The sequence below is a fragment of the Mchenga conophoros genome, linkage group LG11 (assembly GCF_057382185.1).
Source record: "Mchenga conophoros isolate Kocher_MC1m ecotype Shallow Benthic linkage group LG11, M_conophoros_male_GT1.1, whole genome shotgun sequence".
NCBI lineage: Eukaryota > Metazoa > Chordata > Actinopteri > Cichliformes > Cichlidae > Mchenga > Mchenga conophoros.
Genome location: NC_140536.1, coordinates 21,287,404 through 21,311,486, shown reverse-complemented (window position 1 = coordinate 21,311,486; position 24,083 = coordinate 21,287,404). Strand labels below are relative to the sequence as shown.

Genomic DNA, 24,083 nt, shown 5'->3' with positions numbered 1-24,083 from the left:
ATTAGCACTCAGTTGACACTCTATTCACATCCAACAGTTAATACACGAAGTCGGCCAAATGATGTCGAACACAACTCATTGTCTTGCCAAGTGCATCTGCTATTATCAGCAGTGGAAATCCATCCACTTGTTGTATAAGCTTGTGAAAACAAGTCTACAGGTCCTGCCTGAACAAATGGTGTTGTATAATATATCGCTGGCACTGCAAATTTACACAACATACATACCGTGAAAAACCATGAGGGACAATTAATCCTCAACTGATTATATCAATCCAAGAATATGAACTCACTCATATGCCTTACAGGTCAGACATACAGCAGTGTGTCCCCCTTCTTTACATTCAATAGGAAATCATTTGCTCAAAGCAATTCCATACTTCAATAACAACAGCGATAAACAACACTCATCCGGTCTAATCTCTCTGCGGACCACCCAGCTCAATCAATTAATTACCTAGACTGTGCGTTTTCCTTCAGGGCATTAGTAATGATCTTTAAATATTAATTTATCTTTGTCCAGGGACTGATGCGAGGGCCTTGTTGTTGTCTTCTGGATTTTTAGTTGTCAAGTCAGAGACGCTCTACTGTGTGAGGTAAACCTGAAGAGCCAGAGGAGGTCTTAGGCTGTTTGGCTAACATGTGCAAATAAAGAAGTATTCTTTCTATATCACTTCTCCAACATTTCATCTTGACATTTCTCAGTTTCACAAAGAAAAGGACAAAAGTTGGATTTATGGTTACTGTTGCAGAAAGGTTCTGTGGTTTTTTGTTGTTGTTTTTTTTTTTTTACTGTGGGTGGCTCATTTTGTGCTGAGTAAGAGATTGCACCCACCAAATACAGTTTAAAGCCCCTCAAATTTGAACTGAGTAAGACACAATTCAGTCATGCCCTTTGATCCATTTTTATTAGAGTTGTCATGTATTCAAGGTTCATTTCAAATACACATTTGATCCAGAGCTGTTTGGGATTTGTCTGCGTCTAAGTAAGTGTAATTTATGGGAAGTGAAGAAGAAAACGAGGCCAAAAGAAATTCAGAGAAACTTGTCGAAAATGACAAAAAATAACAACACGAAGACTTACACTAGCCCATGTGTCTCCTGACCATCAGTGGGGCAAACAAACAGGAATCACAACATCTGAGTTAAGATCAAGCTTGTGGAACCACCAAGTCTACAGAGGATAGTATCTATCTTCGTTTAGGCTGTTTTTAATAATTAAGCTAGTACATTTATTTATTACTCTTCTCCACTGAGATACCCAGGTGAGTTGAGTTTCTCTCGGGATGAATGCTCAGGAGAGGTGATGAGGGAGTGGAAGATTCCTCTCTTTTTTCTCTTCACTATCTTGCATTGCATTAGTGTTTGTAGCCCAGAGCAGAGGAAGCGAAGAAAAAAACCTCAGATTTGGCCTGTGTCCACCTTACCTGTGAAATATCCAGCATCAGCATATTCTGCAGAGCTCCAAAGGGCCAAAAGCAAAGAACGAGGGGAGGAAAAAAGATGGAGGCAATGAAGCTACTTGTCTGATGCATTCTAAATAGCCTAATTTCTATTTTCTTTTAAATAGAAAATAAACATGAAACTAATTTCATTAGTGTGAGTCGAGCAAGTTAGGCTTAGGCTGAAGAGTGCCTGATACCCTTGCTTAGTTTCAATATTTGTTAGATCTTCAATCCAGCCGCATGCTGTGATCAAAGACTCCTTTCAACATCAGCCTATATTGAAAAGCACAGCATTTGCAAAGACATAGGGATAGGTTTTAGTCTGTGTGCTCATCGTGCAATAGATATGGGTCAAAGGTGTTGTGTATACAAGTGCGTAAACAGTAAAACTTGATGTGTGGTTATTGATGTTTGTGCTTTATGATTTATCCACTCCTGCCTTGTTAATATCTCCTCTGATCCAAATTCAATCTGAAATATATTATTTCTGCGATCTTGGTATATCTAGTGCTCATCTTGCGATCTGACCACAACTTGACTGCATGCCAAGTCGGGGGGTGAAACTAGTGCAAACAGGGAACAGCTTAACAAATTAATACTCTGCTGCCAAGTCCTGGGAGGGAGGTAGAGGCACAGAGGCTTAAAGAGGGAGCTAAAAACCCCTGCTACAGACACAAAGAAACCCCAGAGGGTGAAGGGTGATGAGGAAGAGAGAAAGAAAAGCGAAGGTGGGAAAAAGAGAGAGGAAGCAGAGGGTAAAGAACAAGCAAGATAAAGAGGCAGAGGGAGATGGAAAGAGTGAGAGGCAGAGCAGGGAGAGTACAAAAATGAGGGAACAGAAGAGGCTTGATATGATTTCAATGGAATGTTTGTTGACAGTGCTCTGTGGCCCGGGGCCTTGGGATAAATGATTGAACACTGCGCCTGTCAAAGCCAGAGGATTTCTGTGGGCTTGTGTTTCTCTCCACGCTTTTTTGCTGGAGGGAAGGTAGCAGTCAACTAATTGACACAGAATTAAGCATGAAATGCACTAAGCACAGCCCTCTTCTGCCATGGCTGGCCTCACCACCAAAAAAACGGGCGCTCACAGCGAGTTAAAGGCTGCAGATAAAACACACATACGACCATATTAAGATAAACATCAGACACGTGCAGACATACAACCATGAATAGATCTAAACAGTAAAAAAGGAAATATGCATCCTAGCACATGGCCGACCATTCAATTACATTTGATCGGTAATTTGACATTTTAACACCCACACATCAGCAAGTGCACATACACACATCAGCGGGAGCAAAAAAAACCACAGAGGATATTCACAGAGCACATAAGTAAACGGTATAGACTTTTTGTGTGACAAATTGCTCTATGAGAAAGTAATCCTTCAAGATTAACAGTGTCATTCTCTGCCACACCTTGTATATTATGCTCAGGGAGCAGCGATCTCAGCCGCAGGCTTCTTGCAAATGGCTTACCAGGCGTCTACTAACTGCTTTGCACTGACAAGCCAAACACGCAAGAGAGAGACTAAACTGAAAGGAGGACGGGGCAAACAATCAAGGGGGACAGTTAGAGGAGGGAAACAAGCAGGAAAGCAGTGAAAAGAGAGAACAAACAACAAGTAAGTAAAAAGAAGAAAACAAAATGTGCGTGTGTGTGTGTGTGCAGGGGGGCTGGAAAGGTAATCTGCAGCACTGTGCACAGGTGCACAGGTAGGCTGTTTTCCATACTTCAGCCTGTGATTGAGCAACGCAAAAGGCGATTAAAGTCTAGCGCCACAGACTTTTCACTGTAAATAAAAAGCACTGCCTGCTGTAGCTCAGCTAGTAACACAGTGGTATACAAGGAGTCTTAGCTCATTAAAACCTAGAGCTGCGACAACAAAAACAGCATGACTAGGAAGCAGTTGTGTAGGGTGGGTGCACTTTAAGAACAGAAAAAGAGAAGAGGGGGGGGTCCATACACGTCTCACAGAAGTGCCAGTAATGCCCTTGGACATAGCCAAGTCACGCATCTCCTTTTTCTGTTGTCTCCACTGGCCACGTCGCCACGTGAATACCCTTGTGAAGGAGGTCGAGACAGGAAGAGAAAGGGAGAGGTACGGAAGGAGGGAAGAGAGGCTACAGGTCAAAGGACCAAACCTATCTTGCTGACTACCAACCAATATGGAGGTGTCCTGTGCTGTCTTGGAGGAAACAGAGGGGGGAAAGAGGAGGAGAAGGTGAAGAAGAGGAGGAGGTAAGCAGGGAAAGTATGAGGGTGGATGGACTGCAAGGCGGATCCCCAGGGTCAATTATCCCTGCGAAGGAGGTACTGTAGCCAACACTCTGCATCTCATTTGCAAGGCAGCAGCAAAGGTGCACCTGAGCTCAGCTAGTGAGTGTCCTGCCATAGCACCAAGGCAATTAATGTCTTCTTTCAATGACATGTGCTTCTCAGTGTGACAGTGGCTGGCCAGCTGTGGGCTGGGCCAACTGGCTAAAAGAGAAGGCCTCAGCAATGCCTCCTGTCTTCCCACAGAGACTAATTTCAGATAGAGCCTCTCCCCTGCTCCACCAACAGTCTAAGAGGACCTCAAGCCCAAATGCACATATTAAATCACACACACAAAGAAATTCATGCCAAAAATGTTGCATGAGCAGTGCCACAAATTAGAAGATGAACACACTGACATGTATATTGCAAAATTACAGCATAAAAATAGAAAGATAGTAGTTAAAAATGTATAAGATTTTATTGTTAGTTATTTATCAACTTTACAGTTCTTGAGTTTTTAGAATTAAAAAAACACATTGACAGTGTTGATCTGCTAAAACCCTTAAAAGTACTGGTCCATAAAGCCCTGATTTTGTGCTGTTTGATAAAAGCTCATGGAGTGAATGGAAAGAGATTGTCCAATAGGGGGTATCTATATGCTCTTTCAATATTATACATATTCCAAATGTAATGCATAGGTGGCCTGATCGTTGCATTCAAAGAAATGTCAAAGGTCAACAAACACACTAGAAATAATCTGCTGTGTGTCATAAATATCAGCAGTGAATTTATTGGGATCCCTGCCAGCAGATATCTCGCTCGACCGGATCGACTGACTGAATTTCATCAACATACTTAAGCCTGAAAAGACAAATACATGCTCGCACTACTAGTCCTACAAATCACCATAAGATGACTGGCTCAATGTAGTAGGATGTGTAAACACTGGATAAATAAAAACTTGACAAACTTAGATAAATAAAGAGTTCACAGAAGATAAAGTTAGAGATTATAATAAGAATAATAAAACATACCAACACCTTGAAAGGGACACAAGATGAGATAGACATAATTATATATTTCACAGTAAATATATATATATATATATATATATATATATATATATATACAACAGGACTTGTGTTTATTAGAAAATAACAAATGAATAATAAAAAAAAACCCTCATAAAATCACGATGCTGCCTTCTGCTCTGTTGGAGTATTGAAAGTATATGGAAAATTCATGTCGGGTGTATGTATGTTACTTATACACCAAAGTCACCAAGTGTGTTACCATGTAATCAAGTCATGACCTTGTATGAGACCTCATTGCTGCAGGGCATTGCAGCAAGCAAGGCTAACATGGGGCTAATGAGGGACATTCATTGCATCTGGGTGGAGCGGAGACATGCAAGCACACTCATACACACATATTCAACAGATCCATCCTTCCGATCACTGCTCCCTATAGCCCTGGAGCTCACAATGAAACCCAGTGTCTCCCTGAGTGGGAAGCCTTTGCTTTCCTCCCTGACCATTCTCACTCATCCGCGACCGAAATAGACATCGCTTTGCTTCCCTGCTCATTCTCCTAGTCAACTTCTGGTTGACACACACTGGATGAATGACTACGTCCTCCTGCTCGCCTCAGTCGACTACTGAGGTGCAGTTCCGAGTTGTCGAGCTCGCAACAGAGAGAATAAAGAACAAGGGAAGTTGGGTTTGGCTTGAGTGTGGAAGGGGTGTGGGCTGGAGGGATCGGTAGACACTTCATGCAGGCACACAAACACACATTTACACACTTACAGCAAAGCTAGCTGGCTTTTGACAGTAGCAGAGTTATTATGGCGAGGTGAATATTACCCCCGTGGGACTTCATTTACCTCCAGCATATTCACTGAGTTTCTCTGTGTTTTACTGCTCCTCATAATCCAAGCCAACCACACACATGCACAAGCACATATACTTGCACTCACATCACCATATCACACACTATTTTTATGTCCATGAATGTTGTCAGGGTTATTATTGAGATCATTATGGGATGTGGATTCAGATTCCCCCACCTACTGCCCCCGTTCCCCTCTCCAATCCCACCCATTTTGTTGCAGTTCTGAATCTTAGAGACCTCTCATGAAAGGTTACTAAAGCTTTCCGATTTGAGCTTCTATTAATCAATAAAGCGTACAGTCACACACAAACACACACACACACACAGACATTCACATATTCAAAGAGGTGTGTTTGTATTTTGCAGCTTGTATTATTGTAATTCTCCTCTTGGTATTTAGCCAGTAAAGGTCACTGATGGACTTCTTTTGTTGTGCTGTTTGAGGTCTCTTTCGCCCATTGTGTTAACAACTCATTAAAAATTGAGGGACGTGAGGCGGGCAAGGAGACATTGCATATGTTTGGAAGCATTATTATTATTAAATAATCATGTTTGTCTCCTAAATTGAGAGTGACTCATGCCACAATATCAGTAATTAGATAAATTATTGATGGGCTAGCGGGTGGGTGAGAGGATGGTCGGTGGTGGAAATGGAATTGCCAAACCCAATTACTGTCTTTTCCTCAGAGTGGCCCCATTAGGGTTGTCACTTATACTACCAAATGGCAGTAGTAATAAAACCACAACTAGCACTTAACCACTTAATTAATAGTAAGATGATTAATATTTTAATTGCCCGGGATTAAATACCACTCGTGCCGAGAGTGAAGCTTAACAGGAGCAGAAGTTGACATCCTGTGCCCGCCGCTTAAAAACATGTCATGCTTTTCATCTTTTTCACACAGGCTTGAACATCGTACTTGCCCTAGCCAATCACAAAAAGATGAGGCAGGTAGGAGTAAAAGTAACTTAAATAAGTATCACAAAATGTGTTGGAATTTTTAGGAACTGAAATGCCTAAACCAGTTACACGAGATTTTATATACTGGGATGCCACAAAAAAGGGGTTGGTACAAGGCTGCCCACATCTAAGGTGTCTCCTGATGGTTACACTATACTATTAATATCATCATCACAAATCAATTTGGATGTTTAGACTAAATTTTTGCACTTTCCTATACGTGAAAAAATTGTTAGCTTGCCTTTATAGGATGATGTGAGTCTCTGACATTATTTTTGTTTTTTTCAAAGTCTGACCATGTTTGTTAAATGTGGTCCTTTACTTTGTTGTCCTGTACTCTGGATAATGCTTATATATGTGTCTGTCTTCTGACTCCATGTCACAACTGTGTAAGATGCAGTTATGAAGGTTTACAGGTGCGCAGTCAAGATCAAAATAACCCAACGATATCTGTAGTCTCATTCAAGGACAATAAGTAAAGCACATCTGTGATAGCGAGGCAGCGGGGGCCTTTGGTATAACCACTTCACACACCTGTCCCAGTCTTTTTATTTTGTTATCTATTTGGAACTCGCCACAGGAAGTATTTTGTATCTGTGTTTTAAAGTTTTTGAATATGAATGTGATCTGAGATTTAATTAGCATCACAGCTGGTGTAATCATATCCAAGACAGTGTCTAATTAAAGGTATTAACAAAAAAAAATAACACTTTAACACAAATGCTTTTTGTAAAATATACAAATTACTTTATCAGCTTTTATCCCAAACTATGAAAAATGAAAATCAGTGCAACTATTTTTTGGATGTGGGTCATCTAGTGTTTTTTAAAAGCAGAAAATTGTGGCATAAATTTTAACAATCAAAGTTTGAGATATTACTTTTTTTGCCTACTGAACTACAAAAACAAACCCCAAGCAAACCTGCGTGCAAATGTACATACTCATGTATGCCACGGTAAAAAAAAGGACTTTCCCTCTTCTACTAATACCCATCAACCCTCTCTCTCAAGAGGGCATGCTGTCTTCCATCTACAACATGAATAAAACAAGTTATTCTTTTCTAGATAAACACCCTCCAAGTGCCCGCAAACAAAAGGGGGAAAAGACGCCAAGCTTTGGTTTTCCTCCAGCAATTGCAATGGAGATGGGCTCCCCAGACACTTGCTGGGCTCTGCAAAGTGGCCCTGCATTTCACAAAGTGTCTGCTTTGCCAGAGGCACAGGATGGAACTTTTAAGCACAAACAAAATCAACTAAATACCTAGCAAGGCTTGTTCGTTTGAACAAAGCGTATTATTCATTCACTTATCAATTCTTTATGTACATGGTATTATTAATCCCCCAGTGAGATTGAAGCTGTTTGTTCTTTTGAATCTACAGAATGACTCTGCTGGTAAGAGAATCATTAGGAAGTATCACTTTGGCCCAGATTTGACAAAGAAGCTGAGAAAGTGCATATAGCGGCAAACGATAAGGTTAAGCGTGGTAAAATGAGAAAAGAAACGTGGCGGACAAATTGAGGAATTAACAACGTGCGAGTGGGGAAAGTCTCCGAGGGCCCAGTACAGAGGCGAGACCTATTAGAGCTCATGGCACTAGGCAGCTGTGTGGTAATTATCATCATGTGTTTAGCACAGCGCCCTTAACCAGGGCAACATATAGGAATTCTGTTTTAATCACTTAGTTGGCCCGTTTGGTGTTGGATGCATGTGTGAGAAGTGGATGAGGAGGGGATTTCCATTAGTATGCTACTTTAGCATTAAGTGTCAGTATGCCAACTCAGGCATAGTTGGCACCTTGGGCCGATCCAGGTGTGTGACCCACTGTGGCTAACTTGGCCTCGCGTTGAATGAGGGTAACTTGGTGTCCTTGGGGAAGGTGAAAGAGTGACCCCATGAAGCTCCAGCTGGGTGCCTGGTGAGCATGTGGCCCAGATGTGTCTGTGTGTGTTTGCAAGAGTGTGTTTACATGTGATTGTGAGCCTTTTAGTGCATACATGTCTGCCCAGTGCCAGCTTTGTATGAAACAGCTGGCTCCCACCATCTGCTACTCCTCTTCATGAGCAGCTCCAGAATGTGTATAGACTGGATGTGTGTGTGTGCGTCCCATGTGTTGATCCCTTCTTTTTCAGTATTATTCCTTCAACATTTCGAACAATTAAAAACATCATGCATAAATGTAATATCAAACAACTTTGAGAGGTTATACTGTGTACACACAAATCAAAACAAAACAAAACAAAACAAAAAAACATGCCATGTATGCAGTGTGGCTCCTTTCAAACAGAGAAACCAGACTTTGATTATTGGAGTAAGTAAAACAGTGAATGTACTTTTCTTTAAAAGCTACACTATCTAGTGTATTTTAGCTTTTCCCTTTGGTTGTTAATCATTTGCTCCAAGCAAGTCTACTCTATCTAACAGACTCAGGGAAAAAAGAGAAGGATTGGGAGGTTAGGGGGGGTTAGTATGCTAAAATCCACCCAAAACAAGACACAAGAGACATTCGGTTCTACTGTTAATTAGGGAGCCAATATTACAGGATAAATCAGAGATGGAGGGAAGGTGTGAAGGAGAGTGAGACGAGGGAGGAGGCACAGAAGTGGAGGAAAGGGAAGTGGGGAAAAGAGAGATTGAGAAACAGAGAGAGAGGGAGGGCAGGGTGTTGATTTGAGCAAGGCCTGGGGGCAGCCTACAGGGTAAAGAAGGGAATGATAGACTGGCTAACCAGATGTTGATCAGGCCTATGTAGCGCTCTTCTTTTCATCAATAGTGAACAAAAAAAGTGGCAAGAGAAATCCTGTTAGCTGCATACTTATTTGCTTCAAAGTCAGCCTTAAAAACCACCAAGTGTCACTTGACTTGAGTCTAATCAATTCTGCGTTTTGATCTAGAAATGGCTGAAACTTTCGGCGTTTGATGACAAAAAATGTCTGTTGTTAAAACGGATGTCATATACAGGATGCGTGTGCGCACACTGCCCAGCAAGTATGATGCTGCTCACAGAAGACAGTAATGAAAAATGATGTCCCTTTACCTCCCCAAATTTTCTAGAGTAACAGTGGTGGCAAAAGTGAGTAATCTGTAATCGGAGCGATGTGGAGGAGTGCAGTGCAGCTAATGCGACTAGACCCTGCTGTTCTCCGAGGAAGACTGCTGGAGGGGAGGAAGAAGACGAGGAGAAGGAGAGGCAGAGGGATGAGCAGGAAGAAGAACACACACAGAGGCTGTTGGGGGATCGCTTGCTCCAAACATAGCAGAAGGTATGGAACAAGGCGCACTGTGTGGGCCCCATTATTTTTACTCCCCATTCTCTTTTTCCCCTCTCTCCTTTTGAAGACGGCGGGATTTTTCTCCTCCTCCCTGACATAAAAGTAAACAACGTTGCCTGCAGGCACAATTTTCCTGGCAACACAATAAAATGTGCAGTGAATTTATGATGGTCATCCATTAGCTCTTACCAAGGAAACATCACCCGTATCTGTCGTCCATCATTATAATAGAGGGTTAATGCACTGAATTTACATAAAAAAGTCATATTGTCTGCATGAATTATTTACACCCTCAGCTGTTTTTTCCAATTTCTCTCTTTTTTTCCCCTCTTCGTCCGCTCGTTCGTGGCGAGGGGGATTTTGGTCCAGAGTCTCGTGGAGAAAATCTGACAGTAAATTCCGCCGTGAGGTGGTCCTGTCGTCGCCACCTCCTTATTCCAATATTTCCCCCCTTTATCTGTCTTCCCACCCCTCCTACCCTCCATCTCATCCTCCTATTCTGCCCTTTGAGGGACAGTAAGAACTGAAGGCATTGTGATGGGGTTGTTTATGGCCTCTGCTTTATACCGAGTCAATCAACACACTGAAAACTACTTTCACAGCTTCCAATATGTAAGCAGATTTCACTGCTGATCAGAGTCCTTTAGATTACCACCTACCCTCAATATCTGTCAGAACTGAGATGAATATATGTCTTTGTTAGCTAATTCAATGTCACAATCAGATGGCACAGTTAAGATTATTTAATCTTTAGTGGCCTAATCTGGTAATGCACACAAAATGATCACAGTGCCAGTCGTCCCACTCTAAGTGAATTATCCCGATATCACAACCCTGTAATGAAGGCTTGTACAGCGCTAACAGTTGCCTCTCAGACCCCGGGGAAAGGCTCCATGATTGAGCAATTATGACAAGCTCAATTACTGTCATCATATTATCATAGCTAATCCAGCTCCGCCATGCTGCGCCTTCCACTGCACTGATCACAGCGCCTTTTTCACTGTCACTGAGGTGAGAAAGTGCTGTCACTGACACCGCTTGTGCTCCCATGAACACGCTCAAATGAATGTGGCAAATATGTCAATCTACTGGTGCCTGTCTCTGTTTCTATCTTTCTACTGGATGTCGCTGGGATGGATGTCTTAATTTTTTTCTAATTCTGCCTGACAGTGCCACAGGCACTCTTGCGTGCTGAGTTAAATTTGTGATGCGCCTTGACAGAGTGCAGGTTTTGTGAGTTATCTGCTCCCCTGATATGGCTAACGTGCTTCTGCACTGCCGCCACGACTCATATGGCTGTGCAACGGAGCAAGCAAACGGAGACTTACTGAACACGGAAAGAAGTGAAAAGGTTTCAGAAGTAACGTAATGTGTCTTTACCTCCTTACCTTTACAGATTAGTGACCTCAAGTTCTTACTGATAATGCCCAAGCAGGCGGAGTGACACAGGTCAGTCAGACAGATGTAGATGAGGAGGTCAGTGTGGAAGGAAGTCGAGCCAAACTTGCACAGAGCAGGTGTTTTGCAGAGACAGTAGGAGTAATGCCAGAGGTGCGAGGGAAGGCGGACGGATCAATTGGTGCTGAGCCTCAGGTACAACCCATTCTCATCCATATAACATCCCTTTATACTGCCTCTCCCTGCCCTGTGCTAATGTTATGTGTTTTCTTCCCTCTGTGCTCTTGTTTATTCCTCTCACTGGTACATTTCTCCTCAGGGGCCCGATCCCTTCTCGCCTCCAGGCCTGTTTCTCACCCCCGTTAAGGAGGTGGGGATTAGAGGTCAGGAACACCGCCACGTCCTCTGCCCGCATCGATCGCTGTTTCACAAAGTACTCCAGGCAAGTAACGACTTGTTAGGTGTAAGGCTAGGTTTGCGGCCTAATGACTTCCACTGTTGTCTTTTTTTGTCAGATATATCTGTCAAAACTCAAAAGTCTTGTTGTTTTAAGTCCTTAAGCAGTTATTACATTTACACCTAATGTAAACACGTTTCAAGACACATCAGGTTTGAAATCTTTCACGGGAAAGGAAAACATCTGTACACGTACACCACCTTGGCGCAACTTGCCAGGAAAGTAAACTAATCACTCACTTTGAAACAAAGTATCCCATGATGCTGAGAAGTGCTGAGAAGAATGCAAGCGGGTCAGCTTACTGTACAAATAAGGTGGCAAACAAATTTGCATGTCAAAATTAAAAATCAATGTGTTCCACCTCACCTAATGACCAATCTCCCTACTGCTGCTCCTGGGCTCTGATTAACATTCTGGGGGGTTCAGGAGAAAATGTTAGAGCAAAGCATTAATCTCTCTCAGCAAAAAAGCTTGTATCCTCTGACAGGTGGGTCAAAGTTGCCGTTTAATCTAGCCCATAATTTCTGAAATGTGCTGACAGAGTGTATTTTGATACATTAAAACATGGCTGTGTTTGAGAAAGCTCAAAGCGCCACACCTCAGCAGGAAGTCTCTGTCTCTGGCTTTGAGTTATGGCATACTGGGGTAATAGGAAGAATTCAGAAGAAAAACAACTTGTTTTCTTTCATATTATGTTGCTGCATTTTGTGAGATATGATGTGATCGTTTAATAGGAAAGTAGAAATTAACTGAAGACCATCTTTTGACAGTTTGGGTTAATCTTTAATATACAAGAGAATTCATTTTCACATATGCAGAAGGGAAGAAAATTTGTTTTAAACTTCTGGTGGTTTTAAAATTCCAACTTTGGCATGATTTTTATAACCAGCAGTAAAAGTGCCTGAAATTTCTCCCTTTTTTTGAACAAAGCCCTTAAAGACCCTAACCCTGCCACAACTATTTATTTGTTCAATGGCCTGCACTTGACTTTATTGGCCGTTGGCAGAGAGGTGCCTTCAGAGGTGCCTGCTTGCCTATTGAAAAATGTGTCTCTTACCTCTTGCCCAACCTAGTGGAAATAATATCACTCACACTGAGAGATCATGGTGTCAGGGTCAATTGTCCTGCAAAAGATGGGGGCGATGGGAGACATGTATTGATTTTTCATTTTGTTGGGGTAAGCAAGCATGTTGCGGCTGGGCGCGGATGCAATGAGGCAGACAGAATGTGCTAGACTGCTTTTCAAGCTTGTTGCTCGTGAGCTGTGACTGCTGAAAGACACCTTGCACACACAGACACACACACGTACAGATACATATGTTTTCAAGTCAAAATGTTCAGAAATGTCAGGGCAACCACCCATTGAAATGTAATCTTCAAAGAAGAGAGAGCTTCTGAGGAAAATTTTGGCTAGATATCCAGAAAGGAAACACAGCCAGCATCAGCCCCGATAGGGATGAGATAGAGCTAGCCAGGGCTGGCAATCACAATCAACGTAGTGCCTCGCAGGGTGGAAATGCTAATAAAACATGTTCTATGATGCCACAGGTCAGACGCATCCCAGCAGTCCAGCCTTTGCCCAACAGCTATAAACAATGAATAAATGCCAAACTAATCACCTCTTTTAACCTTCCTTAATGTGTTTAACTCCAACCATCTGAAGTTGTTCATCACTGCAGAGGAAATACAGCTTGATAAAGAATGTATGGGATTCCTGTCAACTCCTCAATATAGTGCCTCTCTTTGCCTTTGCAGTAGAGGAGACTGATCTCCGAGTGGGTCATAACCTACAACATATCCGTGTAAATGTTCTTGCTCCAGTGGGACACAACAAAATGTCTCAAGCTCATTCTTGAACATGGCAGGGTTTAGAAGCCCTTGCAGTCACTTCACTTTCTGAATAAAAATGATATGTTTGGGGGGTGTTGTCTGCATCTCCGCATTCCTCTAACTCTCACACTCCATCCCATCACAGCTCATGCATTTTCTACATCGCCTGTTTGCTCCTCATTTGCAAAGGCTACAGTCACGACGGTGGTCCGAAAGCGTGACAGACATGCAGGGTGAAGAACACAGCGGTCATCCACTGCCCTCTCTTCGCTCCATTCACCTCGATGACCGATACACACCGGTGTACTGCTCTCTACCCAACTACTCTGCACCACCTGTCTCATGTCTGTGCTGTGAGGGCCAGAGTTGAATGCTCACAATATGAGCTCATCAGTATACCTAACACTTCCTGTTAGTACAGGTACAAGCAAAGTCCTAAATATGAATAAAAACATCACTTTTTTAATGTCATAGAACAAAACATTGGTTGCAGAGAAGATTGTCTGTGACAGAAGTTGAGAGTCTGTCATTTCTGCAGGCCAAAGAGAAATATCAGCAAAAGTACCACAAAAACAGTCACAAATATGGAAAAGATTTCTCTTCTGTTATTCTCATCTATCTAGGTGGTACGCACAATGTGATACACAAGTCAACACAAAATTCATGAGAATATTTCAATAATATACTGCATTTCTTGCATTCTTACATAAAAAAATACAGTTTTATGTTTGGATATTTCATAGTTATGTTTCTGAAGATAGAGTCAATGTTATATATGTGTTTTTTTACTCATACAGTTAACTCCTTGTAAATGCATAATTCCAGGTTAAGGGATGTAATATAGGTAAACAGTGGCTCCTTGGCTGCAGCAGATTGCCTGTAAGTCAGTGGAAGTCCAGCAAGCCTGGAGCTTTGCAGAATGAACAAGTACCAATATTTGTAAATGCCTTGTCTTTCAGTCTGTTAGGTTTCACTCATTATACTTCAAAGAGCAATATGTGCCTGTCTCAATAAAAATCAAATGCACTAACAGTGTCAAGGTCCTCTTTGTGCTCTGTCTCTACTGCTCCATAAGAAACATACAGAGATATGAGTGGCATAGTTTTGAGATTCCCATTTTGCTTGAATTGACGCACAGGCTATAAAATTCATTTTAAGTGATGCAGGTTAAACTTACCAGGAAAACCTGCATGTAGCATCTGTAGCATCTGTACAAAAGTCTGAAATTCCCATATAAACATTTTCATTTCAACTTTAGGAACAGTCGATATATTTTGCAGTGTTAGTGTTTAGCTCTGGGGATGCAGCTTCATAACTACATTAGAGCCAAACAAGAACATAAACAGTGAGATAATCACTAAGGTTGTAAACAAACTCCCAGTTCAGTCACAGACACGCCAAAGAACTGACTAATGATAGCAAATATTTTCAAAGTTACATCTGATGGAAACGCCTTTGCTCTCCGAGGGAACTGATACTGAGCAACAACAGGGAATTTCCCCTTTAATGAACACATGCGTGGAAGTTAGATCTTAGTAAAGTAAACATTACCAAAAATTGTGACAGCAAATTAGATTTTCATGATCAGAATAGAAGTTACGAGAAACACTGGGCTCTAATAGCCATATGGCACAAACTAATGGATAACACTAGATCAGGGTATGGGCAATTATTTTTTCCAAAGGGCCACATGAGAAACCTGAGCTGTGTTATACGGTCGAACCAACAATAACCTGAATTTAACCGTGTTCAATATTAACTTTCTCCAACTGTAAAAAGCAGCAGATTAGGAGCGGAAAACTAAAGTTTGTTTTGGGCTTTAACAAGTGCACTGATTTATCTGGACTTAGCCCTGCAGAGTCCACCTGGCACTGTTTAATAAACTCTCCATCAGAAAATGGTTTACTACCTCTTTTAAGATTTTGTGGGATATGACATAACTTGCTTTGTGAGCTGCATCCCTGGATGTGTGTAGTTTTGTAAAAATAAATTCCTTGTTGGTTTTGCAGTTAAGCTAGCAAAGCATCTGACTCCTGACTCGCTATTCATCAGACAAGTACTTGTATTTTTCTGCATGTTTGGTCACATAGTGATTTAAATTGTAGTCCTTGAACAGAGCAACCTGTTCACCGCAAACTAAGCTCACAGCTTTTTCTTTGACTTATGTACATAAATATGTTACAGAACATGCCTTGTTAGCAATGCGGCATTCGCTATCAGTCATTCTTTTTTTTGCATGAGCTGACATGTCTGACATGACAGTCAGTAAGGATTTACCTGCACATGCAGCCTTACACAAATAAAAGTCACACTTTCAAAATAAAAGCGGCACAGGACACATCGCATGAACTAATTTCCGTTTACTTTTCTTGTTTGCAAGTGACCACACGCGGGCCAGAGCAGAAGGCTCAAGAGGTCGGATATGGCCCGCGGGCCTTAAATGCCCAGATCTGCACTAGATGTTTCTATTTAGCTAATCCCGCAGTCAGAAACTGTTTAGCACAGAACGTAATCCCACAGTGAAACAGAAGATGTGAGAGTAGCGCCAACACTGGGCTTTATTTTAGCACTGTCATGTAAGGCAGTTATTTAAAATCACAGTAATGCAATCACAGTATATTGAAATAATTAAAGTTTTCACGCTCAGCTATGATTGGATAAGCCTGTTAGAATACAATGTAAGATGAATACAGTTGAAAAATTGGGATATAATTTTTAATGTTTCTTTTTTTTCTAGTTTAATATGAAATTTGCTTAAGTGCTCATGCTACTTGTTGGATAAAAAAAAAAAACAGGGGAATTTTCCTTTCATTTCTATTTCATAAGCGAGCGCTCTCCTTTATTGGAATTATTTCTTCTGCTAGGATGGGTTCAGAGCAGTCAGCCTCCCAGCTGATATAAAACCTACCAATCTAACAATAAATCAAATTCCAATCGCAGTCTATCGAAACTTTGAAAGGTCTCCAAGATCAGAAGAGTCGATTCACACACCTGCTAGTCATGTCAGTGTTTGGGGGAGGTGGTTATCATAACACACATACAGCTGTGGTACTTCCTGCCACTAACGCTGTAAGTGTTCCAGTTTCTTTCAGACAGAGAGGGTAAGGGAGGTGAAAGAGAGGGCGACCCAGCAGCTGCTTACCTCGCCTGACTCTCACACCTGTTAAGGAAAGAGGCACATATCACCCTATATTATAGTATTAACAAGCTTGAATAAATGGCTGATGCAAGCATGCAGCAATGGCCAGCGGAGCCTTGGTTTCCCGTGTACTTATTCTGCCATTAGTGGAAAATTCAAAAACCATTTAATCCAAAGGTAGACAAGAAATGAGCATGTCTGTGGCATAAGAATTTCTGCAATGCAAGCAGCATTTCATCCACTAAGACCCACTTGTGTACCATACATGTCAAAAATCATACCATCTGATAAATCCTTGCCAGGTTGTGGAACAAAGCATTCTCCAGTTTTACCTCACTGCAGACAATGGAAGGGTTTTTTTTAAGTAGTTCAGATTTAAAGTTCAATGCAGCAGACACTTGAGACTCAATTTGTCAAATTCATTTTCTACAGAGTGACAGCATATTACCCCAGTGAGTAGCCGGCCTCAGCACAGAGGCTGAAAGTCTCTTTGTGTTTGTCTACTTATGGGTGTTTTGTATGTGTATGTAAAGATCTATACAGTGTTTTGTAGCAGAAAGCAGCTATCTCCCTTTGTATACACAGATATTTATGCCATGTTGTGTCACAAGCTTTGATCACTGAGAATCATAACGAACAAGTGTGGGTTTCCTAATTGTATGGCATTGCAGTAATACTTTCACCAACATGTGATGTTAGGAAAACTCACTTGTATTTACCTGTTTTTCTTTAAGTAAAAACAAAATACAAATGCTAAAGAACTCCAAAAAAGAGAATGCAATACAAAAATGCAACAATTAATATATTACAATGGTAATGTTCAAAATTTAACTTAATAAAAGACCCGTTTTAAAGGGTCTACGGTGGTTGAAAAAGCTTTTTTTAATTTCACTGGGTTTGTCTTAGTACTTAAGTACTTTGATGAAGTGAATGTACTTCTTTTTTATGAATGAAAAGTATTACACAGTAGGCTTAATGACAATTTACTTTACCAACATTATATCTGTGTAACTCACAAATACCACCATGTGCCTCCTTTGAATGTGCTGCATGTACAGTTACGTGTGCTTAATTTTGTGTTTTTACCTAAAGTTCCAAAAAAGCATGAGTAGTGTCTGTCCACTGCAAATACTGCAGTGTGTGTGCGTGTACCTGTCCGATCAGGTCCTTTCTTAGTTAGTGCATGTGCACGTGTGCACATGTGTGGTGGTTGTGTTTAATAATGCATGGCCCCAAGCCCAGGACGGGCCCTTTGATAAAGTGCAGCTCTGCGGCACATGCATAAGCAGCTCTACCCATATGCAGAAAGCGGAAATTGATGGTGGAGATAAAGTCTGTGCTGCTGCTGCTCACTGTGTGCCTGCGTGTGCGTGTGTATGTGTGTCTATGATTGTGTAGCAAAGAAAGAGAATGAGGCAGAGAAAGATTTATGCATTGTATCAATGTCCATATGGAAGTGTTTGATCAGGTGGCAATCTGGGGCTTTTAGGAGGAGTCTTTGTGCTGTGTGAACACGTTTAAAGACGGGTACGTTTGGCAAGGTCTGATTAGCTGATACTGTACAAGCAAGCAGATATGGAAATGAGTCCATGCTAAGTGTCAGTGTATTTCTGAGAGATATGAAGTAAGTGAGAATGTCAAGATCAGCTTTGTAGATTTTTTGAGAGTGGATTATACTCATTGCAGACTTACTTCTGTGCAAGGATTTGTGATCATTTCCCCTCAAAGTTATTATAGCTGTCTGATGAGTTGCCAGTCAAAAGGGTCAGGGGCCAGAGTGAGGGTGTAAGGTTGCTTGCTGCATTTCATTCGCTTCAATACATAGCTTTATTACAGGCAGGAGGGCGAAAAAGACTCAGCATTCACAAACAAGCTGCAGGGGTATGCATATACATGCTAACAAGCCTGTGCCAATTCATTCTCTTGCTCAGTTCTAGCAAGCATGACCCCAGAACCTTTTAAAATAACCCTGCTCAAACTTGTATCAGACTTCCTCCTCAAGTTTTCTCTCTCTCGTCCTTTCCAAGATTTTTCTCGTCTCATCTAACTTTGCGCTCTGAAGCCATCCAACTAATCAAATCCACCAACGTTGTGACAGCACAATCTTCTCTATGCCCTGTGTCATTAGACATGGTGTAGTCCCTTTATCTGCCACTCATCTTCCTCACCTACTCTCCTCTCCAATTCAACCACCCACTGTCTCTCTTTTCCCTGCCTTACACTGAATGCCACCCCCTCTCTCAGTCATAAAGACCAGTCAGTCAGATATACAGGAAGAGAAAGACAAAACCCTATCTCTTTTTGTTGCAGCTTTAATTTACTTTGTACATTAATATTTCAGGGCCCTCTGCAGGCTTGGTGCAGGAGGCAGTGGGAGCTACTGAGTGTCTTGATGCAATTGTGTGTGTGTGTGTGTGTGTGTGTGTGTGTGTGTGTGTGTGTGTGTGTGTGTGTGTGTGTGTGTGTGTGTTATATTTCAACTGCAGGAGGGGAAAGGATTAATATTTCAGCGGACCTTACTGGAGACCCCTGTACCAGTTCCACCAAAACATCATGGCATGGGTGCATGGCAATATACCAGCTCACCTAGCTACTCCATCCAACCTTTGTGCCTTCGCATCTACTCCTGCATTTTATTTTATTCCCCCGATTTCATTTTAGTTACAATCCATATAAATATCTGGATGGATAGTTACTCACTTATAATTCTTCAGGCTTTGCGGTTAAGTCTATTTCTATTTGTAATAAAATAATGGAAACTAAATTAAAGCGTCAAGCCTCTGCTAATTTGCACAAGTTTAGATCAATTTCTAAAGAACAGAGTGAAACTTAGAGCCTCTAGCAAACCATAAAATTTGCATGGGTTCAAAATCAACTGGATATTTGGCTAGATAATAGCAAGGATACGGTTGAAAGAAAACTAAAACAAACGGTTGAGTTGTGAAGCAAAATTTAACAGACTGTGAATAATGGTACAAAAAAAAAAAGAACTAAACAAAAAAATGTATTCCTCACCCAGACCACATTATCTGCCAAACATGTATGTGTACCTGTCACACTGGTATTAATTGATGATTCCACTGCTGACAGAAGCAAGAGGATGACTGCAAAGATACTGCATAGAGGAACATTTTGTGTACTTACATGCAGCCAAATGTCTCAAAACTTGCTCAGTGTTTCATCATTCAGCAGGACAGGGTTGCTTATGCAGTATGCTTTGGGTCATTATCCCTTTTCCCACTCAGAAGTGCTGTCCAATCAGTTTTGCAACATTTGGCTCAATCTGAGTAGAGATTATAGCTATGTACACTTCAGAATTCATGCTTACTTATATATATATCGACAAACATTAGTGACTCGTTTCCACTGGCAGCCAAACAATCCCACGCCATAACACTGCCTCCACCATGTTTGGCAAATATTGTGGTATGATTGGATGTGCCACTGGGATGTAACGTCTTTGAAATGGACACAAGGTATGACCTCTCGACCTTTTGCGGATTCGGGCTTATCCTGAAGATGTAATGAAATGCTCCACACTCACGGTCTTTGAGAACCCTGGGCCTCACATCATCGGGGGACACAGACTTGCCTGAGAGGAGTCTCATCACTGTCTCCTGATTTGTTCAGCAGTGAAGGTGACTGGAGTAGGAGGAAAGGAGGTACCTGGGTACAGAGTCCATGGGACATTTCGGACTGTCCATCTATCTGCGGAGAGCACCTGTTGTCAGATGGGTGCAGTGTCAAAGATATGTGGTAGTGTTCTGCTACTCTGCACTGTTGTGGATCCATCAGTCAGCCACGGAGAAGGACAAAGATATAACATACAATACCTCATCCCTATTCCTAGCTCTAGCTCATCCTCCTTTTGTGGAATTTGATGTCCTTTGTTACCCACAGCTTGCTGTTTGGATAACACTACACAGTTTCTATTGGAATGATGCCTGCACAGAAACGTATGTAGGCTGTGATTAATCATGTGAGCAGCACATCAGTGTCCTCTCCCTGTGACTCCCAGAGTGTTTGCCAAATAGTCACTTCAAAAAAGCTCTGCAGGAGCACAAAAACCTCCTTTCACCATCTCGTCACTGCCTTCACAGGCCACAGGATACCTCTAGTAACCTGTAAGGGGAGTGAGGTGAACCTGACCTATCAAGTGGGGCGAGGTAAAAGGAGCTGTACGTATCCTTAACATTTGTATAAAGCTGATCTGTTCTTCTCTCCTCTCTGATGGTACAGCTCACAAACTTTGATTTCAAAGGTGATGGGTAGTCTGAGACAGCAAAGAAAGTACTCACTCAGGTGTTGTGAGTGTAACCAGGCTACAGCAGAGGTGATGGTGGTAGATGCACAAGTGGGGCTGGAGAAATTTATACAGCCACTATGATGATATGTTAGAAGTTCACGAGTACACAGTTCAATATCTGGGCAACAAATATACTTTTTATGTTAAAATGAGCAGGGTAAAACCAGCAATTATTAACTAGAATAGCAAGACTCATCCACATTCATCTTACAACTAGTTGTGCAGTCTGTCAGGCCAAATTGTATAAAAGCCCTCCATGGACATGTTGCTGTCGGGAATATCCTGGTGCAGCCATGTCTCTATGAAGCATGTTGAACTACACTCCCGGTACTCCCTCTGACTTTGGGCCAGCGCCGTCAGCTCTTCTATTTTATTCTCCAGCGACCCTGCAGTCCACATGATCAGAGTGGGGAGACGTGGCTTATAATTCGGTTTCTCCAAAACTCTCCGCTGTCTCGCCCCATCCCCTCGTTTCCCTCTTCTTCTGTCCAGCTCTGCATCCTCCATGATTTTCTCCAGATTTTAACTGGAATCTCTGTTGCTCTAGCTGACAAACAAAGCTGCAGGCCAATCAGCTGATCTCTGAAGTAAACGATACAAGTGCCATGAAGTTGTTACGCTGGAGTTCAATGTCCCAAAGAAAAAAGTATTCCCACAGCAAAGAAAAAGACACTTTGTGAACCAGCATGTTCGGGAGGGCAAGACTTAAAATAAGCATAAGGGGAGAAAAAATAGTGATTGCATTGCAACCCTTCATGGCCCAATATTTAATGTCCATATGTAGCCATATGTGTTGCAACACATACAAGCATCTCAGTCATCTATATTATAAGACTTGCTGATAATTCTGGAGTAGTGCATTTATAAGCTACCTTACTTCCTCATCATATCTCTTTTAAACAATGTTCCAGCATTTCCAGCACTAACCTGGTGATTATAATAAAATATTCCCACAAAAAGCAGAATTACCAAAACTATAAACACAAGATCAGAATTTTAATAAACTGGAATTTTCCACAGTAGATGTACTTAAAAACGAAATATCAGGTAAAATGTGACATGAAGCAAATATCCTAGCACACGAGTGCAGTGTACCGAAAGAGAAAAAAAACACCAATAAGCAATTTGGAGGAGTTTGAATTGGATTTTGAAGTTGGAAGAGGATGATGAGGATGCAGGGCTGCTTTTATCACAGATCAGTGGGTCTCTGAGCGGGGGTCTCCCAGTTTGCTGCATCGGGGCACCCGGCAGGAGGCCATATTGAAATGAGATGCCTTCCCCCAGGCTCTTAGCCACTCCTGACATTTTGGGTGTATGTGTGTGTGATTGTGCGTAGTGTTCAGGGTGAAGGGTGGGGGCTTGTGTTTCCGCCCAAAGACCCGATTGCCTCCGCTCCCCTGCTACTTATTTCCCCCTCCTCTACCACTGCTCACCCTCCTTCAATTGGACCCTGTTTCTCATTTGCCTATTCATTTAAAAGCACAAAATACCTACTGAGATCCAATATGGGGCTGAGGCAGGGGGGCGTGAGTGGGCCCTCAGCAGGGGTGGAATACACAGCAACAACACGATGAACACAAGGAGGAGGTGGAGAGTGAAGGATAGAGGTGGTTGATGCCCAGACCTCCAAAAGGAGATGGCTTCAAATGGCTTTCCTGCTCCCTCTCTTTCTTCCATTCCTTACCCTCTCTTCATCTCTCTCTGTCTCTGGCTTCACTCTTTGTGTCCCTTTTTTCTCTGTTTTTCCTCACTGATGCCCTGCTCATTCGGGTAGTGCTGAGATTGCAAAGTGCAGCCCGCTTGACCCTGATGCTGCGACCCAGCAGGGGTTGGAACCAGTGTGTGTGTGTTTGTTTCCATGACTGTAAAGGTGTGCGCATGTGTCTGTCCACCTCTCTGTTATTATTTCACCCTAACTCTTCACACCTCTCTTGCACACCAAGAAGTCTAAAAGCTAGAGCAGAGTCCAACTTCTTAAAGTTGTTTCCGTGGGTTTGAAAAGTCAAAAAAGATACCACTTTGTATAAATGATGAAGAAAAACATGGTTAGCCCTGAGTAGAAGCACAAGCACAATATGACATGTTTTATGCATAGCCGCTGGGTCTCTCAGGTCGGGGAGTTACACATCAACAAAGAGCGGAGCGCGGCTAAAGGTGAGAGGCATACTGGCAGAGGGCGTAGGGGGTGGGAGGAGGGAGGAAGGCAGAAGATGAGATGAGTAGGCTGAGGATTCAGTTGTAGTTTCAAGGAATAATTTAGTCAGTGTGGGGGAACACATTTTTTTATTTTTAGGAAAAATAGCATTTAACTGTTAGAAAGCACTTGTTGCCAGTACACAAATATAGACAAAACTTAGAGAGTCAGCACTGAACTTCATATTTTACATTACTTTACTGTGAAATTCCCATAGTTTACCTCACAACAGTGAGATTAATGTTAGAAAAAAAATCTATTATTTATTAGTAACAGTTAAGATCACTTTATTCTCCAACCATCACTGAAAGGGTTGATACTTTAAATCGAGTCCCTTTATTTATTTGGAACTGAATGTGGAGAGCTAAAGAAAAGATGTACAATTCAGTTCTTATATCAAATATATGCTGACAGTTGTTAATGATGAACTTCAGGAGATTTGTATAGAAAATACATGCAACAAAAGCTAAAACAACTGCCTGTGAACACAGATTCTAGAAAGTGAACGCGGATGGTGCCTTTCAATTTCTGGTGATGTTCCAGCATTGGTAAAATACCTCAAAACCCTTCAGTGATTGACCTGGTAAATATCCCCATCTGAATTACACTAGAAAATCATCATGAATAACTAAACAGAGAGCAAAAAAATTGGTAGATCTATCATGAGTTTTTCATTTGTATGTTCCCCTGTGACAGACTGGGGACATGTCCAGGATGTACCCCACCTATTGCCTGAAGACAGCTACAACAGGCTCCAGCATATAAAATGGATGGATGGATGATGACATCTGATAACTTGAGCACAAAAACTAAGAAGACTAACAATACATAACATAATATCATTTTCTAAGTTCAACATTCTCTTAAATATCTGCAGTAATGAAGTGTGTGTGGTAGTTCAGTAAGTGTAACAAGAGAGCAGGGCAGGGGTGAA

General features: G+C 41.8%; 1 protein-coding gene across 2 annotated transcripts; it reads left to right on the top strand.

Moving 5' to 3' along the window:
• The first annotated feature begins 6,817 nt into the window (after positions 1–6,817).
• LOC146564009 (uncharacterized) lies at positions 6,818–14,507 on the top strand. 2 transcript variants are annotated; one of them, XM_085290344.1, is made up of 4 exons: positions 6,818–9,816; positions 11,222–11,418; positions 11,543–11,665; positions 13,656–14,507. In XM_085290344.1, exons 2-4 carry the CDS (start codon positions 11,368–11,370, stop codon positions 13,878–13,880), a joined length of 399 nt encoding a protein of 132 aa, XP_085146470.1. In that variant the 5' UTR covers positions 6,818–9,816; positions 11,222–11,367; the 3' UTR covers positions 13,881–14,507. The 2 variants fall into 2 exon arrangements, with proteins under 2 accessions (XP_085146470.1, XP_085146471.1); XM_085290345.1 differs by lacking the exon at positions 6,818–9,816 and having other exon boundaries at positions 10,896–11,418.
• Positions 14,508–24,083: the final 9,576 nt, after the last annotated feature.

Excerpts from the sequence above, each read along its gene's own strand:
- LOC146564009 (XM_085290344.1), top strand. The coding sequence starts at position 11,368 with ATGCCAGAGGTGCGAGGGAAGGCGGACGGATCAATTGGTGCTGAGCCT. Across the intron at positions 11,419-11,542 it reads CAATTGGTGCTGAGCCTCAG|GGGCCCGATCCCTTCTCGCC; the intron begins GTACAACCCATT and ends ATTTCTCCTCAG. Across the intron at positions 11,666-13,655 it reads TGTTTCACAAAGTACTCCAG|CTCATGCATTTTCTACATCG; the intron begins GCAAGTAACGAC and ends ATCCCATCACAG.